Source organism: Coffea arabica, chromosome 1c (genome assembly GCF_036785885.1).
Source record: "Coffea arabica cultivar ET-39 chromosome 1c, Coffea Arabica ET-39 HiFi, whole genome shotgun sequence".
NCBI lineage: Eukaryota > Viridiplantae > Streptophyta > Magnoliopsida > Gentianales > Rubiaceae > Coffea > Coffea arabica.
Window position 1 is genome coordinate 57,294,765 of NC_092310.1, and position 23,349 is coordinate 57,318,113.

Below are 23,349 nucleotides of genomic sequence, written 5' to 3' on the forward strand. Positions count from 1 at the left end.
AGTTGTGATGTAAAGTTGTCAAATAGATTCACTTTCCTTTAGGCTAAATTCATCCTCCATTTAGTGCAATACCATAGACAAATTTTCTGTTCACGATAAAACGAAACATGTCTTAATAACATTTTATACTAGTGTTCAAAATCCCGAAATGTTTGGTATACTTTGCAGAATATCTAGTGAGTAGTATTGATAGGATAATATATAGATATATATATTTTGCAGCAAATCCATTGTAAGTTGATCTCTTTATAGACTTGACACATTGATTACAATTATCCAAGTGATGACCTTTCACCTGTAAAGTAATTACTTCTATTGTGAGAGCACTAGAATGATTGTAGCACTTCACACTTGAATGAACGGTCCCATTATAATCTTTAATTTCTTTTGAAAATCTCCAATATTCACCCAGGCAAATCATCATCCTTTGCATGGTGAAAACTGAAAGCCATTTTCCTACAAAAATTGATCACAGGAGGCGTCATGTTCGGGGAGCATGTTGGCGGAGATATAGTTGAATGTGATCCTGAAGGGGAGGTTATTCTCCTCGAGGTAAGCAATGATCCTTAGATATTGTGCAAAAGTAATGATGCCAAATTCTACTAAGAAACCTGGTAAAACTAAAACTTGTTACAGTGGATTATTGAAGAAGTGTTTGAGAATTTGGCCTAATCCTTTCCATCTAAAGCGGCGTTATGTTGCGCACGGTGCAATTAAGATTACTGAAGAGGACCAATGTCAATCCCCCAATAGTTTTAGTCCTGCTCACACTTCATGGTCACCACGGCTCAAGCAAACTGGGCTTCTGTGTCTAAAGCCTATACTCTCTGGTACTTGCAGTGTCATCATCGCTGATCTTATCACCGGACTCGAGAAAGTTTTACAAAGTGAACCGAATACGCATGCAATTTGTCCAACCGCAGTGACAATAGAACAACAATCCACGAAAACGTCCAGGAAAATCTCCAAACAATAAATAGAAAAAGCTAGTTACCCTACATCCTACTGAAACTAATCACATGTTATTAGTGACCAAAAATCGTAAAACAGTTGTAACCGTCTTTCACCTCACCTGTCAAACAATCAGCTATTATTACTCGTCAATTCTCTCCCTTCTATTTTCACTTCATAGAAGTTCTAGATCACATTAGCAAATACTACGAGATTCCTTACAATTTGGTAAAGAAAAACTCCTCCGTGTCCTGGTCTGATCCTCTTGAACTTGCGAATGCAGCAACGGTATAGCTCAATTCCCCCATCATCTTCAACAATGGAGAACCCTTGTTATTTCCATAACTTTACAGAACTATCATGACTTGCAGAAGCAACCATTCCTGTGACAGGTGACTGTGCCAAAGCAGCAATAATGTTCTCGTGTGCAGGGACAGTCATGCTTTTATTCTCAACCATGTTCCACAGTTCCAAGGACTGCAACGAGAAGATCAAAGGAGGTATTGGCAGTTACATTCTACATAGAGTCATCATATATCACAAGCCAAGCAGTACTCGGAGAACTTCATCACAACCTATTGATTTAATTGAATACCCAGAGGACGATGCAACATTTGACACGGAAGAGTTACTACTTTTTGGCAGTAACTTAACAGGTTTTGACCAATCAAATAACAGCTTTGGATCAGAGTAGGATGTGTTCACGGGATTATATTAGCTTAAATATATCCAAGCCTAACTTCCCATTTCCCTATGTCCCCTCCCTTAGCTCAATCGAAGTACAATCTACCAAACCATAAAAACCACTCATCCAAAACAACAAAAGGTGAAAACCAAATGCATGTTTCATAAAGAATTTTCTTCAAAATGTTCCATAAATTGCAGTTTTAGTTCCTTAACTTTGTAGAGCCATTTCCTCATTTACCGTTCAGCAATTTAGTGCAATTGAGAATCTTGAAATGACAATTTATTTACAAATTGCCAATTTAGTGCTAGTATTCAAATTGAAAGTTCAGGACAAATTACCACATTGACAGCATCACAAGGACTCTAGATAAGAGTCTCAGTACTATGGGAATTAGCAAAATGTTTTAACTTTGCACAAATGGTGCCTACAGAGGTTACTTGCGTTCTTAAAAAGTCAATAGATATCGTCTTGATATGAGATGTTTTAGCCGGCTGCAGGACTCAAACCCAATCCCAAGTCCAATCTCCACAGAACTAAATTAGGACAGCTTATAAAATTAGGCTAAAACTACAATTTGCCCATAATTTGGATACGATTAAGATAGAGCATTTACAATCCATATTCAACACAAAAAACACAGTTAGCTGCAGTAATGAACCTGCCGCCTCTTTCAACACACTGGAGAGAGAGAGCGAGAGGGGGAGAGAGAGAGAGAGAGAGAGAGAGACTTGAAATCACAAAGGGGGATGATTGCGAAAATGAAAAGTTAGTCAACATGCAACAAGAATACACTAATCACCAAAGAGAGAAGTTATTACCCGCAATCCTCCAATCACCAAAAGAGCAGAATAATTCGGATGGAAAACACAAGAATGAAATTGGTTCCCGTTGGAGCTCAGCTCATGAATGCACTCCCCTGATGCTAGTGACCACACTTTAACAGAATCTTCACTTACAGATGCCAGATAGTCACCATTTAGATCCCAGCACAAGTAGTTTACCACACCAGAATGTCCCTAAGAACAAGTCAAAGGATATCAACATGGGAATGACTCAATCCTGATCAGAACATCCAAATGCCCAGCACAAACAGAGAAGTGCAACCAGAAATTAATCATAAAACAGAATCACGGCAATCAAATATATCCAAGCAAACCTGGAAAGAATGGGTTTGCCTATCATTTTCTACATCATAGATGGTGACCACTTTATCTGAGGCAGCTGCAAGTAGGTGTCCAGTTATTGGTTGAAATCTCACTTGTGCACTTCCTCCTTGCTGCAACGAGTAACACACAAATGAAGCTCAATCTCAATCATGTAGTATCAAAAATTGCACGAGAAAATAAAAGCAAAAGCATTTAAGAAAATGTCTTAAAAGGTTAACCTTGGAAATCTGAGCACAGGAGAATGGACTTGTATTCCAGAATCGGATTTTATTGTTACTATCGCAGAAACAGAAAAGATCATTCTTCTTGGGATGGAAATCCAGAGATAAAATGTGAGAAGCGTGTCCCGTGTATGCTTGCAGACAGTAGCTGGGCTGCAAAACAAAATAGAATTGATTCATAATTTTGGCAGAGCAAATAATAAATGTACAAAACTTAAAACAAAATAACAAAAACTGATTATCGAGATGTTTCAGTGTCTACAACAAGCATAAAATACCATGCATTCATCAACCTGAATCTATTACTCAATATTGAAACATGAATTACAAAAAAGATTCAGCAAAAAGTTCATTACATTAGCTGCATCCCATAGCCTGACCGACTTGTCAAATGAAGCTGTTGCTAGTTGAGTTGAATTAGGTCTGAACCGGACATCTGTAATTAGATATTGGTGCTCTTCTTTAGTGCTCTCTGTTTGCAGGGTATGCATGTTCCAAAGTACAGCCTGACTCATGCAAAAGGAAAAATATTCATTAATGCCTATAACTTCCCAAAGATAATAAGTTTCCCACTCTAAAAGCTGAATTACAGAAGTACGACACCGTATCATTTGAGTGAAACTTTAAGGTTAATGATCCTCTCTATATGGCAAAGATATTCTGCTGGCACTGTGCTACCTTCTTGTCATGTCCAGCACTAGCCAGAAGCTTCCCATCTGAGGAGAAGTGACAACAAAGCACTTTATTTCTTGTCCGAATGCAACCAACTTCACCGAAGGAAAAACCTGAAATAAAGAACATTGCATGAATGCAGTCTCATTGAGAATAAAAGCTTCAAAATAAGCATAAACTGAGACAACTTGATACTTTTAGAAGACTCTGTTTTGTGCTCGGTAAGAGTTTGCTTCAATGTGCCATAGATATTTGCATCTCCTCCATCATGTGACAAAAAGGACTCAACATTATCTTCCAGGGGGCCAACATCTCCAAAATTCTCTAAATCATCCTACAGAAAGAAATATGACATCCTCAACCATAGAATACAGCATACATTTGCAAAATATGCTTTCTTTAACACAAACATGACACTTGTGATGATTTATTTTAAAAAATTATTGTTCCACTACCAGGTTCTGTATGAAGAATGTAAATCAAGTTTTCTGTGAATAGAATGAGACAGTTAGCATGCACATCACACTATGCGAGGAAAGCTAATTTAGACATACCAACTGATTTGTAGGTGATGCAATTCCACCTGCTCCATCTGCACCATACATGAAGCTTTTTGGCACACTATTGACATGTTGCATGCTGCTAGAAGTAGTCATTCCATCACCAGGGGTGTGAGTGGAAGGTGGTGAGTTAGGAGAAGGACCCACTGTATTTCCAGTACCTGTACTATTGCCAGGTCCAGACGAAGAATGTTGTTTCCTTTTTCTATTGCTCTGCACATGAATGAGTGAGTTCAGTTCCCAGAAAGAAAGAGACAAGCATAGGACAAAATAGTGTCCAATGAAGATATAAGAGACTTTTGTTCAAACAGATTTACATTCAGCTATAACATGCTATGGAAGCCAGACCAACCTGTTGCAATTGTTGTTGCTGTTGCTGCTGCAACTGCTCCTGTTGTTGGGAGGAGGATTGCTGCATTTGGGTCATCTTCATCTGTTAAACCAAGAACATGTTAGAAGCTAGCACTTCAAAAGTAAAAAGACAGAGAAGAACACTTTTTCAGAAATTTGTGCATGAAGTACAAATATAGGCATCTAAATAAAAAAATAGGAATATTAAAAAAAAATAAGCAAGAGTACGAAAAAGGTAAGATCTTCAGTTTATCCAAACCCAAGATGAGACTTTGCAAGGCTTAAGACATAAAACCAGGAAACTCAATTGACATGGTATGCAGTCAGATACAAGAAAATGGAGACAAATACTTAAAGATTAGGATGTCTGCATGTCTCGTCAGCAAAAGCATGAACACGCGAGCATCACTTTGGAAAACGGAAATTAACTCAAGCCTCACATACTGCTATACATGAAAGCATTCCTATCGAGCAATAAGTGGATTAGGATGTCTGAATGCTATGCAGTCACATACAAGAAAATGAAACAAATACTTAAAGCTTAGGATGTCTGCATGTCTCATGAGCAATTGCATAAACACTTGAGCGTCACCTTGGAAAATGGATATTGGCTCAGGGTTCACATACCACTATACGTGAAAGCATTCCTAGGACAGCAACAATTGGTCATTAGTGGACACTACATATCTCACCTTTGGTGAATTTGATTGCACTGGTGAACAAATTGATCCATCATTTCTTGGTGGTTGCCCATCCTTGGGATTAAAATTGCCCCTTGGCAATCCACCAAACCCAAAATTGGGTGAACTTCCAAGGCTGCCTTGTGACGGAGCCTGGGCAAGTACCTGCTGCTGTTGAGATGCCAGCAAAAACTGATTTTGGTTCTGCAAATTAGGCTTTTGTACTTGTAAACCCAAACTTGGTCGCAATTGTTCAATTCCCTGTCAGAGGGGAGGCAACCAAGTCAATCACTTCTAGATTTCAAAATCCTACATCATCAACAGATATCATGCAGCTGGATAAGTCCTCAGTAACTCACAGTTAGAGGCCAGCCCTTAAGTGGAAGGCCAGTCACACCTTGGTTCAACCCTAAGAATGACACAACAATTAGTTCAGGTCTGTGTTGCTAGAAATTTTAAGATGGTCTGCGAAAGCTAATTCTATGACATGTAAAAGTTAGCAAGACATGATTAACAACCTTCCACATATGGATATGCAGGTAAGTTAAAAGAAGATTTTGATAGAATACTGCATCATGAAACAATATGGAAACTACTCCCTCCGTTCCACTTTGATAGTCCCATTTCTTTTTTCACACAGTTTAAGAAAAAGTAGTTAACCTTGTTGGAAAAGTAAATTTAGATTGCTATTTTCCTAAAATATCCTCACATTAAATATGGTACAACTTTATGGGAACTTGAATTGATGGTAAAAAAAGAATCAACTCTCATTAAATGGGGTAGGTTTATAGTAACAACAACTTACATTAAATAAGGGTATTTTAAGAAAATTAAAATACAACTACATTCTTCAATTGGAAAGTAGACTACAATTTGGGACAGACGAAAAAGGAAAACGGGACTATCAAAGTGGGACGAAGGGAGTATCATTTTTAATGCATAAAATCTTAGACTTCCTCCTAAAAATATTTAATATAGTGAAACAACTGATCAAACTTAAATTCTCAGCCTATTGCATTAAGCAATAAAACTAGTTCATTTGGAAGCAAACTACCTGCACTACCGAGTCCAGATTTTGACTGAAGAATTGCCTGTCCATAAATTGATGAAGGATCCATAGGTAAAGATTTCTGAGTTGCACCCATGCTCCCTTCTGTTTTGATGTCCTGAAAATTCGAAAAGCGCAGCCCTAAGCATGGTAAAAGAAAGATGAAATCATGTAGTAGACGCTAATAAATGGTTCCAAGTAGTTACAGCAGTCAGTTGAGGCCGTCCTTGCATTTGCTGCAAAGCTGCAGACATGCCCCCAGAATTGCCTTGTACCAACTGGCTGAATCAACCACAAGAAGAAGAAAAAATAAGATACACAAGCCACTCAAATTTCCAAGTAAGACCCAAAGTAGATGAGATAAATGAAAAAGTTTCTAGCATCCTTACCCCTGATGATTTGTTGCTGACTTGAGAAGGGCCATCCTATTAGCATCAATAAGAGCTGGAGATGTGTCTGAATCCATTGAATGAGGGTGTTTCATGCGTTCTTCATACATTTTCATTGCCAATACACTGGCTGATGGCTGCCCCATAATTCCTTCAGAATTGAGTGCATTAATAGAACCACCTAGGGGAGGATGATTGGGATCTCTTCGTTGTAGTTGGGCATTGCGCTGCTGCATGAGTTGCAGCTGCTGCAATTGTAGTTGCTGCTGGTGCTCCCTTGCTTTCATTTGTTGTGTCTAACAATAAATTCCAAGAAGACACTTTTGGAAAAAATATACTTAAAAGGACAGACAGTAACAACAAAGAAGAGCATCATTGGAAAAATGCAATCTTCTATCTCTATAAGCATGACAAACCTCTATATAAGCAGCAGCTGCCTCAGAATGTTTCTCATTTGTCCTTGCAATGAAAATGTCCCAAAAGACAGACCACCATTCAAATAAGAAACCTCCCGGTGCATCAATGGCTGCAATTAATACGATAAGATAGATATCAAACAGTTGGATACCAAAACAGAAGGGAAAAAACTCAGAAATGCCCTAATTACATGCAGGTCAATAAATACCAGAATGTGATCATTCCACATACCAAGCAAACCAGTGATAGTTGATTAGGCATAAGCTATTATTGAAACTTGAAGAGCAACATGAGCATGCCAAAAGTTCTTTTATCATCATTACCTACAGGATCTGTGGCAACCTTCCCTTCCGTCATGAAAGCTTTGGCGGAGTTGTGTAGCTTTCTCTTCAATAAATAGTCATGTATATAGACATCAAGCCTGGGGAAATGAACAAATAATAATAATAAGAAAAAAAGGAAACGAATGGGAGTTACAACAGCATCTTAACTTACTCTCTTTATACCACAGAGCAAAAAAAGCATAATATGTATTTGTCTATAGAACATCAAAACTGGAACGCAGGCACGCTTTCTTCAACTTGAAAACACTAATATATTAATCCTTTACACTCCAGAATTTCCATATCCCAAATGAACGATTACCATATATGAAATATTGAAGTCCCGTGGAGAACTCCAGCATTTTCCTTTCCCGTTGGTTTTCATTAACATAATCTTACTAAATTTCTTAATTTCGAGAACTAACACCAGCAAATTAGATAAATATCCGACTCATCCTTTCTTTTTGCTTCCTCGGGGATAACAATAAGCGACAGAAGAACCAATAAAAAGAGTGAAGACTAGGAAAGGAAAGAGAACTAATACAATAAAGCAGTAGATGAAGAAAAGGACTGCATACATCTTATCTGCTTCCCAATTACTCTGCGCCATGACTTAAAACATGAACTAACCGCTCCACAAAACGATATAGCAGTTAATCACTGTCTTCACTGGCAGTCAAGCCCTAAACAATCACAGAAACAGCATAATTCAATTGGTAAACACTGAAACAGTAAGTAAATGGAAAAGCTTACTCGCTATAACACAAGGAGATCACACTTGCTTTACCAGAACAAGTCAAAACCACACCAATCTGATGGATCACGCCCAGCATTGCCGATCCGAGCAAGATCTCCCGGATACAAACCCTAATTCAAGCTAAATCAACATGGGAAGCCACCAATTTTCATCAAATTTAAAACAAAACTCACACAAAGATCTCAAATTTTAGCTTTGCATATCATCCAAGCATCTAAAAACGTACAATTCAGAAAACTTCAATTCACCGCACTATGCAAACAGTCCTTCGATTCACGATATTACAATTATTAAAGAGCTCAGAGAATCTTAAAAAAAAAAAATTCAGCTAGCAACTGCAGCTTCAGAAGTAAAAAACTCCAATGCAACTGTCCTCTCTAGCAAGTTCGTAAAACGATCGGTAGCGAGAATTAATTGCCTTCTATTAACTGAAGTTAGAAGAAGATTACAGAGTGGTAAATCATTCAAACTTCCGAAGAAAATTCAAGAAAATTAAATTTTAAAAAGAGGGGAATGAAAAAGAAGGAAGGTGTGTTGTTTCAGTGAAGCTGTCAACTTGATGACTGGAGCAATACCAGACTGAGAGAGAGGGAGAGTAAATATCGGAGGAGAAAGCCGAAACATAGCTGGAGTTTGTTACGTAGGGATTTGAGCCTCAGGTTCGGAGGTGGGGAATCGTATGCCAGGTATATGTAGGGCTCTGGTTCGGAGTAAGGTTCGGGAGGGAAGGGTTGGATGGTTAATCGGGCGTGGGTTAGAGTTTCTGCTGGTTCGGTGATTCCGTTTCGAGGGACGTTAGATGTCGAACCGCTTTAGGCCAGCGAAGCGGTGTTAAAGTAACGCGACCCGACGCTTGTGTCTGGTGACTGATGGCTTACGTGGGACGGAGCTGTGATGCGACGTGTTCGATCTTTAACGTGTTTGATTGGGGCTAAGATCATTCATTACGAGCTGTGTATCCGTATCAGTGGTTGCCGAACTTCAATACTCTTAGCTGTGGATTCTGACCCTCTGCTGCAACTCCAGTCTTTTTAAGGTGATGGACTAACACGTACTGGATTCATGCTTAGCGACCGTTTACGCCACACACCGAACGTTTATCCAAACTCGGTTTTCGTGGGCATCCGGCATAAACTAAAAGCGTTCTAGCACTAATCTCACATGCACTTGATGGTTTTCGGTTGCGATAATGATGTGGATATTTCTTCTTTTTTTTTCTCTCTCTTTTGTATATTGTTGTCCATATACATGATTAGTTTTGGCAATTCCGTGTATTTCTTTATTTTGTTTGGTTTTCTAGTACGAGATTATGAGCTCACAAAAATTGATCATCCTTATATATATATATATATATATATATATGTGTGTGTGTGTGTGTGCATATGTACGTACACTTATGTGTACAGAGAAAGAGAGAGAGAAAATTTTAATTGATGAAAGCAAGATATTTACTATATATGACATAATATTGTCTTTACATCACACATCCACTATACATACAATTATTCGAAAATACATAACAAAACTACTCGTGATCGAAACACTTTGGCAAAATGGCTCGTTCACTTAAGGGTAATCTTTGGCCATATAAATATGATATATATCGTCAAGGATAATCTTTGGCTATATAAATATAAAGTTGACCCGATCATTCTATAAAAAGCATATGTTTATTCATAAATTTTGTAGAAAGGCATGCGTTTCTTGATTCTCTTTTCGAATCTTCCTACTTTTTTTTCCCTTTCGTTAATTTTTGTTCTTTCATTATTTTTCCTTGTCAAATGTAATTATGAGAAGCCAATATTTATATTAACAATATCTAAAACTTCATTATCATCCCTGATATTATATCTGTGGATGAAAATATTCTCCTTAAATTGATAATCTCAAGGTAACCGAATATTATTCTCTTATCTTTTTTTATTGTGCAGTTTTTTGGAACATTGCTATGGCCTTCAAAAACTTTTGAATACTAATTGTTTTAACAAATGATTTATCACACCGTGTGTTTGATAAAATGTTGAGAGGAAAACTACGTAACAACATAGATTCATACGCAATATGTTTGATTTCTACCACATATATAAGCATGTTCATTTGTAGTGCCTCTCTATCACATGATCAAATAATCTTGTATACTTTAAGTACTTTTGCACATTTATTCAACATCAATTAATGGCTTGTGTTACTTTCAAGAAACTTTAGCATTATCTCAATTGCAATAGTTTGATTACTTTCTATAAAAGTTCCTTTCAAGGAATATGAAGTATAACATAAAACAAATATAATAATCTTGAAGTTTTTGTAACTTTTTCTTGTTATTGCTTACAATTTTCATTGCAATTTGTTTATTTTGCAAAATATTTTTTTTAAAATACATGCTATAAGTTTAATACATTTAAAAAAATTACAGAGAGCAATAATAGTAAGGTCAATAATGGTAGAATTTATTTTAAATTATTATAAGAAAAATATTAAAGTCATGCAATCTTCTTGTGCCTCTATAATAAAAAAGTTTAAATTTTTAGTTTTTGTTGGAAACTATGGATTAGATTAAAGCTTTCATTTCTTATTATCCTATATGACAATCAGGGTAATTAGGTGGTAACAATAACATCGATTTGGGAATAAAATTTGAAAGCGAATCATATTAGGAATATTTTTTAGAAAAAATGTTATTTTGGCAAAAAAACTCATGTGATATATGTGAGATAAAAAATGTGATTGAAAATATAAAAACTGGATTGAAAAATATGTTTATGATGCAAGCGAAATATTATTTGAAATAATGAAATATCCAAACAAGATAATGATTGTCTCCAACCTCCTATTTTTAATTCAATTAAGTTGAAACAAGTGATGGCAAGAAAAAGGCAAAGAAAAAGAGAAGGCTGTAGCGATTGCAAAGAAAAAGGCAAAGAACAAGTAATGGCAAAGAAAAAGGCAAAGTTTGGATTGCATTTTTCATAAATTACTGTAACAATTTGATGTATGTGATGAAAAAAACTAATAGAGAAATGTGATAACGGAAAACAACGTAATTTTTCGACGGAAAACTGCAATTCAAACAAGGTTTCATGTGGTGGAAATAGCGCATCGAGAGAGAGCTGAAGCTGATTGTTAGAGAATGCGGGGTTGGGTGATGGGATGGTGGAAGTGATATATTATTGTGTGTTTTTTTGTAAAATTATCCGTAAAAACTAAGTGTTATAAAACTAATAAACTACTATAGTATGAATGGAGATATTAGATGAAAAGTAGAGTAATGGAGAATGATATTCTTGTATTCCAACAAAATACAAAAGTCCTTCCAAAGAGTGTCAATGTACCTCTATATATAGGTACTACAAGATTAAAGGAACATTAATCCTATTAAACATCCACTGCTACAATAAAATGAAAAAACTTATGAAACGGTTTCTCCACTACATGAGTAGATTTATGGATTGCAACTTCTATACACAATATAGCCATAAATCATGAATTAATACTCTTGGAAATACAAAGGGACATCCATACTTTTAATTGTTTCATAACACTCCCCCTTGGATGTCCATTACACAAAGAATATGCCTCTTTAAAACCTTACTAGAAAAAAACCCATCGGGACAAAAACCTTAGTGAAGGAAAAAGAGTACACTATTCTTGTGTATTAATTTCTCCCCCTGATGCAAACATTATTTGAAATCTTTTAATCGTCGCATTCTAATATTCTTTACCAATTGCACTGAGATATGGTACTTTAAGACCAAGTATCTCTTCATGTTCCTCTTGCGGTCTAAAAGGATTCTTATTAGGATTTAATGATCTGACAACCATTGAAATATTTAATATATGTGCCTTATTCATATAAAATCGCTTTAATACCTTCCGGGTATAACCAGTTTAGTGGACAAAAATTTCACATTTCAAATGCTCAATTTGTAAATCAAGACAGAATTTTGTCTTTCCCAAATTTTTGATCTCAAATTATATATTCAAATATTCAATAATATTTTGACTCTCTTCAGGAGTTCCAATTAAATTTAGATCATCAACATATACCACAATTATCACAAAATTTGATCAATTTTTTTTGATAAAAACACGTGGATATATTGGATCATTGGTATAACCTTCTTTAGTTAGACATTCAGTGAGGCGGTTATACCACATACGTCTAGATTGTTTGAGTCCATACAAAGACCTTTGTAATTTGATAGAATACATATTTTTAGAATTTGATTTGCATGCTTCAGGCATGTTGAATCCTTCGGGGATTCTCATATAAATATCATTTTCAAGATTTCCATATAAATATGCAGTAACGACGTCCATTAGACGCATATCTAATTTTTCATGTACTGCAAAACTCACAAGATATCTAAATGTGATAGCATCCACTATAGGTGAATACGTTTCATCATAATCAAATTCAGGCCTTTGTGAAAATCCTTGAGCTACTAGTTTTACACCTTTAGGCGTTTGGACTACAAGTCCAAAAACTTTTCTTTTAATCAATAAATCCAATTTAGATTGGATTGCATCTTTCCACTTTAAACAATCATTTCTATACCGACATTCATCAACCGATCTAGATTCATGATTCTCATCAATTTCTATAATATCAAATGCTACATTTCATTAGGTTCCAATTAAATTTTGTATGATTTAATTCTCTTCAGGAGTTGGCTCTTCAAGAGCAACCTCTTCAAGAGATTGAATTTTGTCATGACATTTATTTAATCTCTGGAGATATTTGAAATCAATTCATACCTTATATTAGGTAAGCCTGCCTTAAATTTATTTGTACTACTTGTGCATGTCCTTCAGGGACATCAATTTTAACTAAGGTATTTCCTGCGAGAATAGTTAATTTAATAACTTTTCTGGAGTCGGTAATATATCTGATAACTGGTTTGCAATTTTCTGCAAATGAATAATTTCTTGAACTTCCAGTTCACGTTATTTTGTATGAGAATCGAGAAAATCCAAATTTTCAGGTGATTTTCTTTCGGTTGATTTCTTCTTCCCCCTAATAGCTGGAATCGTAACTCATCAGAATAAATAAATCATTTAATAGATCACTTATCAAATATTTTACGATATTTAATTGTAAAAAGTGATTTATACCCGACATAAATTCTAAATTTCTTTTGGAGTCATATATAATATAAAGGGGGTATGTATAAATACTTGTCGGCTCTCAAATATTCTCACTTTTATCAAATCATATATCAATTGGGATCAGTAAACTTCTGGTTTACTGCAGGTAATGATTATAAATCAGATGAGAATGAAGACAACTATATCGATAACCATTTCTCTCTCGAATGGTTATTATGATATAATTAACCTTTATCTCATTTGTTTCTAAATATAATTATATTATTATCTCATTTAGTGTCTCAATTTGATATCCATTTCAACGGATATTCAAATTCAATAAATTTTTCGAGACATGATAAAAAGTAGTACTTTATTGATGATAAACTTTTCTCCTACAGGGAGAAATATAGTAGTGGCTCTTCTGGAGCTTTCAATCACTTAAGCACTACCACTAATTGTGTTTGTCTCTTTTGTTGAAAAATAGTGTATATAGTAGCACTTATTAATGAGACACATATCATTATCACCATAATTTTTATGGGACAAATATCATCACCATAATCCTTTGATCCCAAATGTTTAACATCCATTTCTTCTTCAGGAAAAAAAGTCAATTACTATCATAAATTAAATCAAGCATCATACACCTTCAGGGTGTTTAAAGAAATTGGCCATGTGAAGATGCTATTATAATTTTGATTTCTCATATGTACTTCGAGACATTTATCTTCAAGATCCTTACTTTCTTGTTCTCATCATTATTATCCCATTTCAAGTGGTAACTTTTTCTCTTGTCATGGTAAAATATATATTTACCAAAATCATAGTCATGACAATAATCATAACTAATAAATTGAAATTTAGTCGCATTCACTTCTGGGAATGGACTAGAATTAGCATGCAATAAGTACAAAATACTTCTCAAAAGTTCTCTTAATATTACTACTACAAGAGCATATTCAAAAAATCAATTGTGGAGAATATCATTTTCAATATACCTTATGAGTAAAATTTTCTAGACACAATTTTAACTGAGAAGTAATTCTGAAAATTACAGAATTATGTTCTTGTAGTCATAGGTAAATTTATCATACCAGGCTTTTGAAATAATGACCATCTTCCAGTGCCCAAATATTTTCGTTAAAGAACAACCATCTTCAGGTGGTCGAGTCTTTTTTTTAAAATATTTCAAAGGACAAGTAGATCATCAAATATAATTGATTTTTTATAATAGCATCTCCAAAACTCAATGCATCAGAATATAAGTATTTATAACAAATAATTATAAAGATAAATAAGTAAAATTAAAAGGAGAAATATTTCCTTAAAGATGTCAAACAATATATTGTTGTGGTTAGTGGTTGCTCAGCATTAAGCACTTATATTTTGTGATCATTCAAATGTTAGCCATAAGAAATTGAAATAAGTTTTTGAGTTAGAAATTTACCTGAGAATTTTCTTAAAGAAATATGGGCAGAATTTCGACAAAATCTTGTGTTTCACCTTTATTCAAGGTAGAGCCTCTGTTTTCACCTTTTACTCAAAAGTAGAGACTCGTGCTGATAACGTGTTGTAAAACTAATAAACTACTATAGTATGAATAGAGATATTAGAGAAAAAGTAGAGCAATGGAGAATGATATTCTTGTATTCCAACAAAATACAAAAGTCCTTCCAAAGGGTGTCAATGTACCTCTATATATATGTACTACAAGATTAAAGAAACATTAATTTTATTAGACATCCACTACTACAATAATATGAAAAAACTTATGAAACGGTTTCTCCACTACATAAGTAGATTTATGGATTGTAACTTCTATACATAATATAACCATAAATTATGAATTAATTCTCTTGAAAATACAAAGGGATATCCATACATTTAATTATTTCATAACAATTATTAATTTGTAAGGAGCCAAGCCACAGTAATTGAGAAAACTCTCGGAGTCCAAGTAGACCATTAGTCCATTGTGTTGTCCTTAGCTCGCCCTATTATGTTCACACTCATGCGAAAGTCATGTCCTTGCCCTATGTTCACATTCACGCCAAACTCATGTCAAAAGACTCAAAAACTGTTCAAGACAAATAAAAGTACAAGGAGAATCCAACCCAAAAAAAAAAAAAGAAATTAATATGTATAAAGTCAAGTAGTAGAGGGAATAGGAGGCAAAAGAATCAATAAACAAAACGGAACAGCGAAGACAAAGTCACAAAGTCTCGCGTTAGACACCAAGCCGAAACTCCAAGTAATCAATTGAACACGTGTCCAAAAACTAGTGGCGCGTACATTCTAGAAAGTAATGGAAAACGGGTCGTCGCAGAGAATCTTGGACCTTCCATTGGCCTATAAAACTCTCCCTTGAAAGTTGAAGCCTCTGTAAGTCTGTATAATAACTTCTGTTGTCGTCGTTTTTGTGTTTGGCATCAAAACTTGGTCTAGGCCTCTCCTTAGTCCTCTCGCAGGCTACGCATTTTTTTTCTTCGAAGGTACGTGTCTCTTCTACCTGAATACATGTGATGCGAAATTACATACCTTATGCGCTGCAAAATTTCCCAGTTTTTACCTTTTCGGAGTAAACAATATAAATATGTTTCAGAAAATCGGCCCAGTTGCTTGGGTGTTTGAATTGTTCAAAACAATCAAGGAGGAAAGATTAGATCTATGTCCGGATCTGCAAAAATTCACGTATCATGTTCACGATAGTGTTGGGATGATTTTTGTGTATAATTGCGGGGAATGTATTTATTATCTGGGTTCTAAAGAGAATATTTTGATAATGCTCTTAGTTTTGTTTTTAATTAAGTAAGGGGCATTATGCGGAAGATACTACCTTCGTAGAATCCACACTCTTTTGTTTTTCCTCTTATTAACTTCCCAGTTATGTTATGGACAGCAATGAGTAGATTCTTAGGTTGTGATTACAGTTATTGACCTTGACTTTGCTGTTTGCTTCTTGGTTCCCTCTATCTCTGTATTTTTCCCCCCAAATACACACACACATTAATATTTTTTTGATCTACTTACATGGTTGGTAATGGGTTTTATCATGCTGCGTTTTATACCTTATGGTAAAGTCATTCATGATTTTTTCTGCCATTTGTAGGCTATCCCAGCTCCGCAGGCTTTTAACTTGCATTTTTGGCTATAGTTTTGTATATCTGAGATGGCTGAGGTATGTTAGCCTTCTTCGATGTCGGGGTTTATCAAAGCAGTTGTTTATCTGTTCTTGTTATGTATCTTTATTATCAAACCTAAATCTACGTGTAACTATATGTCTGAATTTATTTTGGATCACTGCAGGATGGTCACAAAGTCTCCTTGAACGTTTATGATTTAAGCCAAGGCTTAGCCCGGCAATTATCTACCACATTTTTGGGGAAAGCTATTGAAGGTGTATGGTATGTTTTAACTCAAAACTATTGTGGATGCCTATTTCATTTTTATAAATGGCTACTTGTTGTTGACTTGTTATGTAGATTTACCATGGTATAATCTGACCAAATCTATGATTAAATCTATGTTGGCAAGTGTACTAGCACTATTGTTTGTTTACGTATGGTTGTCAACTTGATTACAATGATAATGTAATTTTTCTCCTGCAAATTATTGGGAATACTTACAAGTGATATATGAGATTTTTGTTCCTAGTCATGCTTGACTTTGGTCTGCTTCTAAAGGATGATAACTATCATGCGGAATAATTTATGTCAAAACTGCTTAATAAATACTAGGACATACAATTTTCAGAAAAGTTATTTTCAAAATATTTTCACTTCTTTTGAGATTCATTTGTAGCTAGAGGATAATATATTATTCTGAGTCGGATAGCTTTTAAAGGCCTTAGCTTTTATTTGGTGTCTTGTTGCGTGTTGGACTTTGGTCTCTGAGCTTCTTTCCGCTTGTATTCAGGCACACAGGAATAGTAGTTTATGGTACTGAGTACTATTTTGGAGGTGGCATTCAACAGACACCTGCTGGTCGGACTCCTTTTGGTACTCCAATTCGAGTTGTAGATCTTGGTATCACGCATGTGCCTAAGGATGTATTTGAAATTTACTTGCAAGAGATTAGTCCCCGCTACACAGAACAAACTTACAGTCTTCTGACTCATAATTGCAACAATTTCAGTAATGAGGTTGCTCAGTTTTTAGTCAGTGCAACCATCCCTGACTACATTTTAAACCTGCCAAATGAAGTGCTCAACAGCCCAATGGGAGCCGTATTTTGTGAGTTTTCCATCCCTATAAAATCTGTTGATAATGTGATATTTTACTTGGAAAGTGTGTGTATCAGTAATGTCTTTTGTTCCCTTTGAATAAGTATGGCATGGTATGCGTTTTAGTGCTTAAGATGTATAAAATGACTTGCCATGACTTGGGTCTTGTTCTGGTTACAAAGGTAAGACAGAGAGACAGTAAATGATGACTTAAGACTTGAAAGAAGAGATGCTAAAAGTTTATGTAAAGGATTTGCTCTCCAGGTACTTTGCTAGTCAGTAGATAGAACGCTTGCATCATCCTTGACCAAGCACTAGCATTCTACGACTTTCTCATATATTGATAGAGAAGATGTCGAGGGGGAAAAATTAACAAGTTGGAATGGATCAAAGCAATCACCATCTAGGGTTGCGAAATGAGATCATCATTATATCAATCAGAGAAATCAGGGCTTCTAATTGATTTGGAGACGGTGCCAAGTTTGAGATTCCTTATGTTCTGAAATTTGTGAAAATAGCTGCCATGTCAAACAGTAATGTGCCTTGAGATGCTGTTACTTTGAAACTCTGTCTTGGAAACAAATCTGTCATTCTTATGAACAATATTTTCTCTATCTAGTGCCAATGATACAGCAGCTGGAGACGACATTAAGAGCAGGTGTAGTGCCACAGGCTCCCCAGTTCAAGCCTGCTACCACAGCGCCTGCAACCCAGAAAGCAAGCAGTCTTAGTAACAAAGAAGTTGATGGGAAGTCGAGATCAGAAGCGGAAGCAGCCACTGCTGGAGAGCAGAAAACGTCAACCGCTGAGACTGTGCCTGTTGCTGTTAAACCCACAGGTGGTGGACAAGAGAAGCCGTCAGGTAATGGTATAGCAGGAGACTCTCTTGGTGACGCACGCAGCAAAGTACAAGATGAGATAGGCCGTGAATTTGCTGCAATTATGGCAACTGGAACCTTGCGAGCAAGTGAGGCTGCAGCACTAGCGACAAGGAGAGTTATGCAAAGATATGGTCACATGAATGTGGCACAGAGTTAGAAATGGAAATAACACATTTTATTCTCTCTACTAAAATCCGATTCTATTTGTGGATTACAGATGGCAGCTGTCTGTCCAATTGTTTTTATTGGTCAAATGACGAAACAGGACTTGGACGAAACTTATTTTCCATATCAGCAATATGTTGTCAACGACGTTTTCAATTATGGACATATCTCTGTCTTTATCCAAGATGCTTGTGCAACCCCACAGGGTTGACATTCATATTTGACCTGTTAATGTTACATTTTGGTTATCTCGGGCATATGTGGAATGCATTGAGATGGTAGGCTGCCGTCTGGAATTTTAAAGTTGCCAACCCCAGCGGGTGACGCTTCTGCAGGGCGGCATATGTATGCAATTTTTTGAAAGTGAAAAATTTAACGGCTGTATCAACGAAGTTGGTGGCGCATTAAGTTGACTGACGGGAGAAAACAGAGGGCTAGTTTGTTTGATGAAAGCACAAACTTGCGGGCAAGTCTCCTCACAAATAAATTGAAATCTACTGGCTAAAATTAAAACTTAAAAAAAACCCACAATATAACATGCAGTACTTGCAGCATCCTACATAATTTTCATTTTTTCAGTCCTTCGGTAAAACGAAACAAATCCTGCTAGATCTCGGAATATTTTTGCAGTATTGTAATCAATAAAAAAACAGTAAGCTTTCACTCTTCCTCTTCCTTTTTTTTTTTTTTTTTTTTTTTTTTTTTTTGGCTTTTTGTATTGATGAAGAAGACGAGAATTCTAAGCAATAGGACGCGCACAATAACCGGCCAAGAACACCGAACCTCGTTCCAAGATGAGTTTTAAGGAAGATTCTCTGCTGGATTTTGGATCTTTGACTCTTTGTATACTTCTCAAAGATTTACAATTTAACGAGGGCTGAAGTGCCAATCCCGGTTTTTTTCCTCCTCTGGGCCCTAAGCAGCAGTAAACATCCTCATCGCATCACTCCCCTGAAATGAATGTTAAAAGACAAGTGGACAAAAATTTCACAGCTCCAGGACATGAGACGAGAAATACAGAAAAGACACAGCAGGTCATCTTGATGATTGGTGATCCTGCCCAGCTGAACTGAGACTTCCCTTCTCGAGTTCCAAAGATCCTTGTTCTGATCCCGAGCAGCTATTTGGAGGGATGTTAATGCCTGCAAAACCAACCATAACAGCAGCTGCGCCAATGTAATCTAAGAGGTGGGGTGTGTTTCCGGTTATTGAATCCACAACTGCAGCCAATGGAACTTGTATGGTAAGTCCAGCTGTTGCTACCGTTGTACTAGTGAGAAGAACTGCTTTTGCCCACAAATAATCACTCAAGACATTATCCAGCAAACCTAGTCATATTTGTAAGACATTTAGACAGATTGACAAACATATCAAAAAGAGCAATATAAGGAAGCAATTGATAGGCTCATCATCCTGCCAACAAAAGCTAAAGATTTGGATATAATTTGGAACCTATTCTGCACAAAGCAATTCAAAGAATAAGGCTGTTCCCAGGATCAAAGAACCACCTTATTAATGTGACTTTGTGCATCCCAAAGTTAGGTCACAATGAGAATAACCTTCAAAAGCTTACCACTCCCTGCCCCCTCACCACATTAATAACATGAAATTTGGCTTCTTCCTCACATCAAAAGCTTACCACTCCCTGCTCCCTCACCACATTAATAACCTTCAAAAGCTTACCACTCCCTGCTACCTCACATCCTTGGCTTCTTCCTCAAGATAGAAATTTGGCCAGATGCTAGATATTGAACTCTTGAATCAACCATGGTTGGAGAAGATCATTTTTAAGGTTTCAAGTGTTCAAAATAAATAGAACTAATTTTAAAGATGGCCAGTATGGTGAGACAAAGTAAACCTCCATCAGCCATAAACGACTTGTTTGATGGAAAGCCTTTGCTCGGTTTTATGAGATTGGCTTAAAAGGATGAATACCTTGAGGCAGCTCTAAGATTTTCGCTCAATTAGAATGGCTGATTTAGCAGAGGATAGTTGAGGCAACTGCACCCGCTATCTTTCTTTTAACTTTGAAATGATTTTAAATCTTTAACAGCGGATTTTCTATCACAAAAAGCAGTTATCAGTTATTAGTCTTGTTTAATTTTTTCCTCCTGATTTCTTTTGTCATGATTCTCAAGTAATGAGGTGGGCAAAGGAAGATAAATGACTTCTTTTTGACTTCAAGTTTAGGTACTATTGATAAAACAAAGTCTTCTAAAGCTTCTAAATATTTTCCATACCAGGCAAAACCAGATATCATATTTTGCTGAAAACTAGAAAATCTTTTAGAGAAGAAAAAACAAACAATGGGGTGAATTAATGTCTTCGGCTGTATCTAAAATCTATTCTTAAGAACAAAAGAATATCAGCATTAACTGCACAACAAAATGTTTACTTAACAAAAGCCTGGAGTACCAAAGGAGAACTAATAAGAGCTTTACAATTCAAAATGAAATTAAAATGCAGTATAAAGGTCGCATGAAGCATATTTAGGTTTTTAGCTATCATGTGAAACAAACACTCTAGAAAAACAAGAGAATAGCAGAGAGAAGTAAAAGAAATCATGAATCTTTTGTTCACATCACAAACTCATTTTAAAAGGAAATGGGCAGTGCGAAGAAGATCTTAAATTGATCTAAACATACCTTTACCAATGATTAGACCTAGTTGCTTCCACGTAAGAATGTTAAAAGGCTCCAGATTGGTAAAGTTGAGTACTAGGGCAACTGGCAGGAATATGAGGAGGTTGAACAAACCTAAAAATCCAAGAAACTGTGCCATACTGGCCTGGCCACTTTTTCCATCTTCTTCATCTGGTAGCTTTTTACGAATAAGGGTAATATAGACAGCATAGAGGGCTGCAGATAGAAGAGAGAGAATATCTCCAAGAGCAGGGTTTGGAGCAACAGAGCTGGATCCTGCTTCTGAGTCACCCATGCTGACAATTATGGTGCCCCCCATGCACAGAAGAACACTAAATAGCTTCACCCATGTGAACATCTCTCCCAAAAACACAAGAGCAACCAAAAAGGTGAACAAGCTGGAGGCACTACTTAAAATGGTATTTGACTGTTCACAAGCAAAACAGATATTTAGAATTAAATCAGATCTACAAGAATGCACAATTAGACTGCTAACAAAAAAGAAACAGGACATAGATCACATACACAACCATTTACTCAAAGTAAAAGGAAGAAGGCAAGATAAGGATAAAAGCTTACCGTTACGGTTGTATACTTCAGTGAAAGATTGAATGTGAGTTGTGCAAGAAACCAAAACGGGCATACTAACAAGCTAACTTTTGCTACTCTAGTGCGTGTCCAACGCCCCTTTGCATCTAATCCAATATTAGCATCTTGAACAATGACTCCTCTTCTATGGTTTTTGACAGTGTGTTCTTCAGGAACCACATCCAATGCTGAAGTATCGGCTTGAATGCCAGGCTCATTGTTTTCAAGAAGAATCACCTCCTCTGAGTCTGCTAAATGTTCCAAACTACTAATTTCTTTCTTTTTCCACCAGAATAGAATGCTACCATACTTATCCTCCAAAATCCGGCCAATTTCAACCAAGGGAATATATACCAAAAACAATGAATTACAAATGTATGTCACTAAAAATGGCGAAACACCACCATCCACAACTGATTGAACCACAAAGCTAGCAGCAATCCAGATAGTTGCAACTGCAAATATATATAATAAGCCCAAAAGCCATCTCCAAATTTGCTTTTTCATTCCTTTAAACCAAGTCCAAATCAAACATCAGACCTTTGTTCTACCAGAACATTCTAAAAGCTAAAGCCCCAATTTCTACTTAGTACACCAACAAGAAAGTCCGTCTCTTGCTGTCATCAGAAAACCAAGTATCACACCAGCAATCTGGAAAAGAAAGTCAGCTGAATAACAAAGCTGTCCTAAGAAAAAAATCCGAACTTTGACTAAAGGATCAATGAAATTACTAGAAGTTATTAGCAATGACCAAACACGATAAAGTCAATCCAAGAATCTCAAAGCTAAGTACGTAGCAATCCTAGTATTAAAAACCCCATTTGATGAAAAATCCACGGAGAAGTACATCCAACCCGTTACCTGTAACATTCGTCGAATTCGGCATAATTAAAGAACATCATATACCACGAAACAGCAATAAAATGAGGCAGGAAAAACAACCCAAAAAGGAAAAGGAAAAAGAAAAAGACCAAAAAAAATAGACGGTAAGGAAAGTCGACCAGTTAGAAAATAAGCGTACCTGAGAAAAGTCTCCGTTGATTTTGGGGATTGAAGGGTGGTGGTTAGAATCAGATTAACGACCTTTGGCGGTTTTCCTTCTGTCGGGAAAGAGTTTATAATAATATGTTTCTTTTAAAAGTACCAGTTACACTGTTGCAGGTGGATCTTCGCCTCCGCCAGATGAAGCGACCTGGGATTACGAGTGCCCCGTTTTCTCCTTTGTTTCGCCGCGGTCACGGCCAAATTACGTCCTTTTATAATAAGTAAATTGCAGAATGAGTTGATATTACGTTAGTAAATCGTAAAAGCACCCCAAAACAAGAAATTTATTGTGAATTTCCAATTAATAATACGAGCGGGGGTGTAAAAAAGTATAAACCAATTTAAACGAACCGATTACTACTTCGACCGAGTTTGGTTTATAATTTTAAGGTTCTTACAAATTGTATACTCTGATGATTAGATTTTGGCTTATTTATTTTTGGATGAGTGAACTTGTGTTTAGGGATTGATCAATGTAATGTACGGCCTGTTTAAT

At 36.1% G+C, this 23,349-nt stretch overlaps 3 protein-coding genes across 8 annotated transcripts; 1 reads left to right on the plus strand and 2 right to left on the minus strand.

The window, feature by feature from the left end:
• Window positions 1–952: 952 nt before the first annotated feature.
• Window positions 953–9,031, minus strand: LOC140004216 (transcriptional corepressor LEUNIG_HOMOLOG-like). Of its 6 annotated transcripts, none has more exons than XR_011841278.1 (19): window positions 8,254–9,031; window positions 8,045–8,149; window positions 7,467–7,564; window positions 7,143–7,252; window positions 6,727–7,022; window positions 6,544–6,619; window positions 6,344–6,455; window positions 5,649–5,698; window positions 5,302–5,550; window positions 4,611–4,691; window positions 4,253–4,471; window positions 3,894–4,032; window positions 3,705–3,811; window positions 3,383–3,532; window positions 3,024–3,179; window positions 2,796–2,915; window positions 2,458–2,655; window positions 1,174–1,428; window positions 953–1,072 (listed from the first exon to the last, which is right to left on the minus strand). XR_011841278.1 is itself a non-coding variant. In XM_072081483.1 (19 exons), the coding sequence occupies exons 3-19, from the start codon at window positions 8,074–8,076 to the stop codon at window positions 1,285–1,287; spliced, it is 2,337 nt and encodes a 778-aa protein (XP_071937584.1). In that variant the 5' UTR covers window positions 8,077–8,149; window positions 8,254–8,333; window positions 8,799–9,031; the 3' UTR covers window positions 953–1,284. The 6 variants fall into 6 exon arrangements, 5 of the variants coding, with proteins under 5 accessions (XP_071937584.1, XP_071937581.1, XP_071937577.1 ...); XM_072081483.1 differs by having other exon boundaries at window positions 953–1,428; window positions 8,254–8,333; window positions 8,799–9,031; XM_072081480.1 differs by having other exon boundaries at window positions 953–1,428; window positions 8,254–8,343; window positions 8,799–9,031.
• A 6,631-nt stretch (window positions 9,032–15,662) lies between these two features.
• On the plus strand, window positions 15,663–18,798 carry LOC140037369 (uncharacterized). Its single transcript, XM_072081492.1, has 5 exons — window positions 15,663–15,803; window positions 16,421–16,489; window positions 16,618–16,715; window positions 17,227–17,543; window positions 18,153–18,798. The coding sequence occupies exons 2-5, from the start codon at window positions 16,481–16,483 to the stop codon at window positions 18,569–18,571; spliced, it is 843 nt and encodes a 280-aa protein (XP_071937593.1). The 5' UTR covers window positions 15,663–15,803; window positions 16,421–16,480; the 3' UTR covers window positions 18,572–18,798.
• A 314-nt stretch (window positions 18,799–19,112) lies between these two features.
• LOC140004286 (thiamine-repressible mitochondrial transport protein THI74-like) lies at window positions 19,113–23,039 on the minus strand. The gene is made up of 4 exons (XM_072081484.1): window positions 22,831–23,039; window positions 21,801–22,460; window positions 21,225–21,648; window positions 19,113–19,907 (listed from the first exon to the last, which is right to left on the minus strand). The coding sequence occupies exons 2-4, from the start codon at window positions 22,314–22,316 to the stop codon at window positions 19,615–19,617; spliced, it is 1,233 nt and encodes a 410-aa protein (XP_071937585.1). The 5' UTR covers window positions 22,317–22,460; window positions 22,831–23,039; the 3' UTR covers window positions 19,113–19,614.
• Between the last annotated feature and the right edge of the window lie 310 nt (window positions 23,040–23,349).

Bases quoted from the DNA above. Each gene is read 5' to 3' on its own strand.
- LOC140004216 (XM_072081483.1), bottom strand. From the start codon at position 8,076: ATGGCGCAGAGTAATTGGGAAGCAGATAAGAT. The intron at 7,023-7,142 runs GTTTGTCATGCT...ATTTATTGTTAG, and splicing joins CAGCTGCTGCTTATATAGAG to ACACAACAAATGAAAGCAAG. The intron at 6,620-6,726 runs GTAAGGATGCTA...TGGTTGATTCAG, and splicing joins TCAGCAACAAATCATCAGGG to CCAGTTGGTACAAGGCAATT.
- LOC140037369 (XM_072081492.1), top strand. The intron at 16,716-17,226 runs GTATGTTTTAAC...GCTTGTATTCAG, and splicing joins AAAGCTATTGAAGGTGTATG to GCACACAGGAATAGTAGTTT. The intron at 17,544-18,152 runs GTGAGTTTTCCA...TTCTCTATCTAG, and splicing joins CCCAATGGGAGCCGTATTTT to TGCCAATGATACAGCAGCTG.
- LOC140004286 (XM_072081484.1), bottom strand. From the start codon at position 22,316: ATGAAAAAGCAAATTTGGAGATGGCTTTTGGGCTTATTATATATATTT. The intron at 21,649-21,800 runs GTAAGCTTTTAT...GCTTGTGAACAG, and splicing joins TGAAGTATACAACCGTAACG to TCAAATACCATTTTAAGTAG. The intron at 19,908-21,224 runs GTATGTTTAGAT...AAATATGACTAG, and splicing joins AGGTCTAATCATTGGTAAAG to GTTTGCTGGATAATGTCTTG.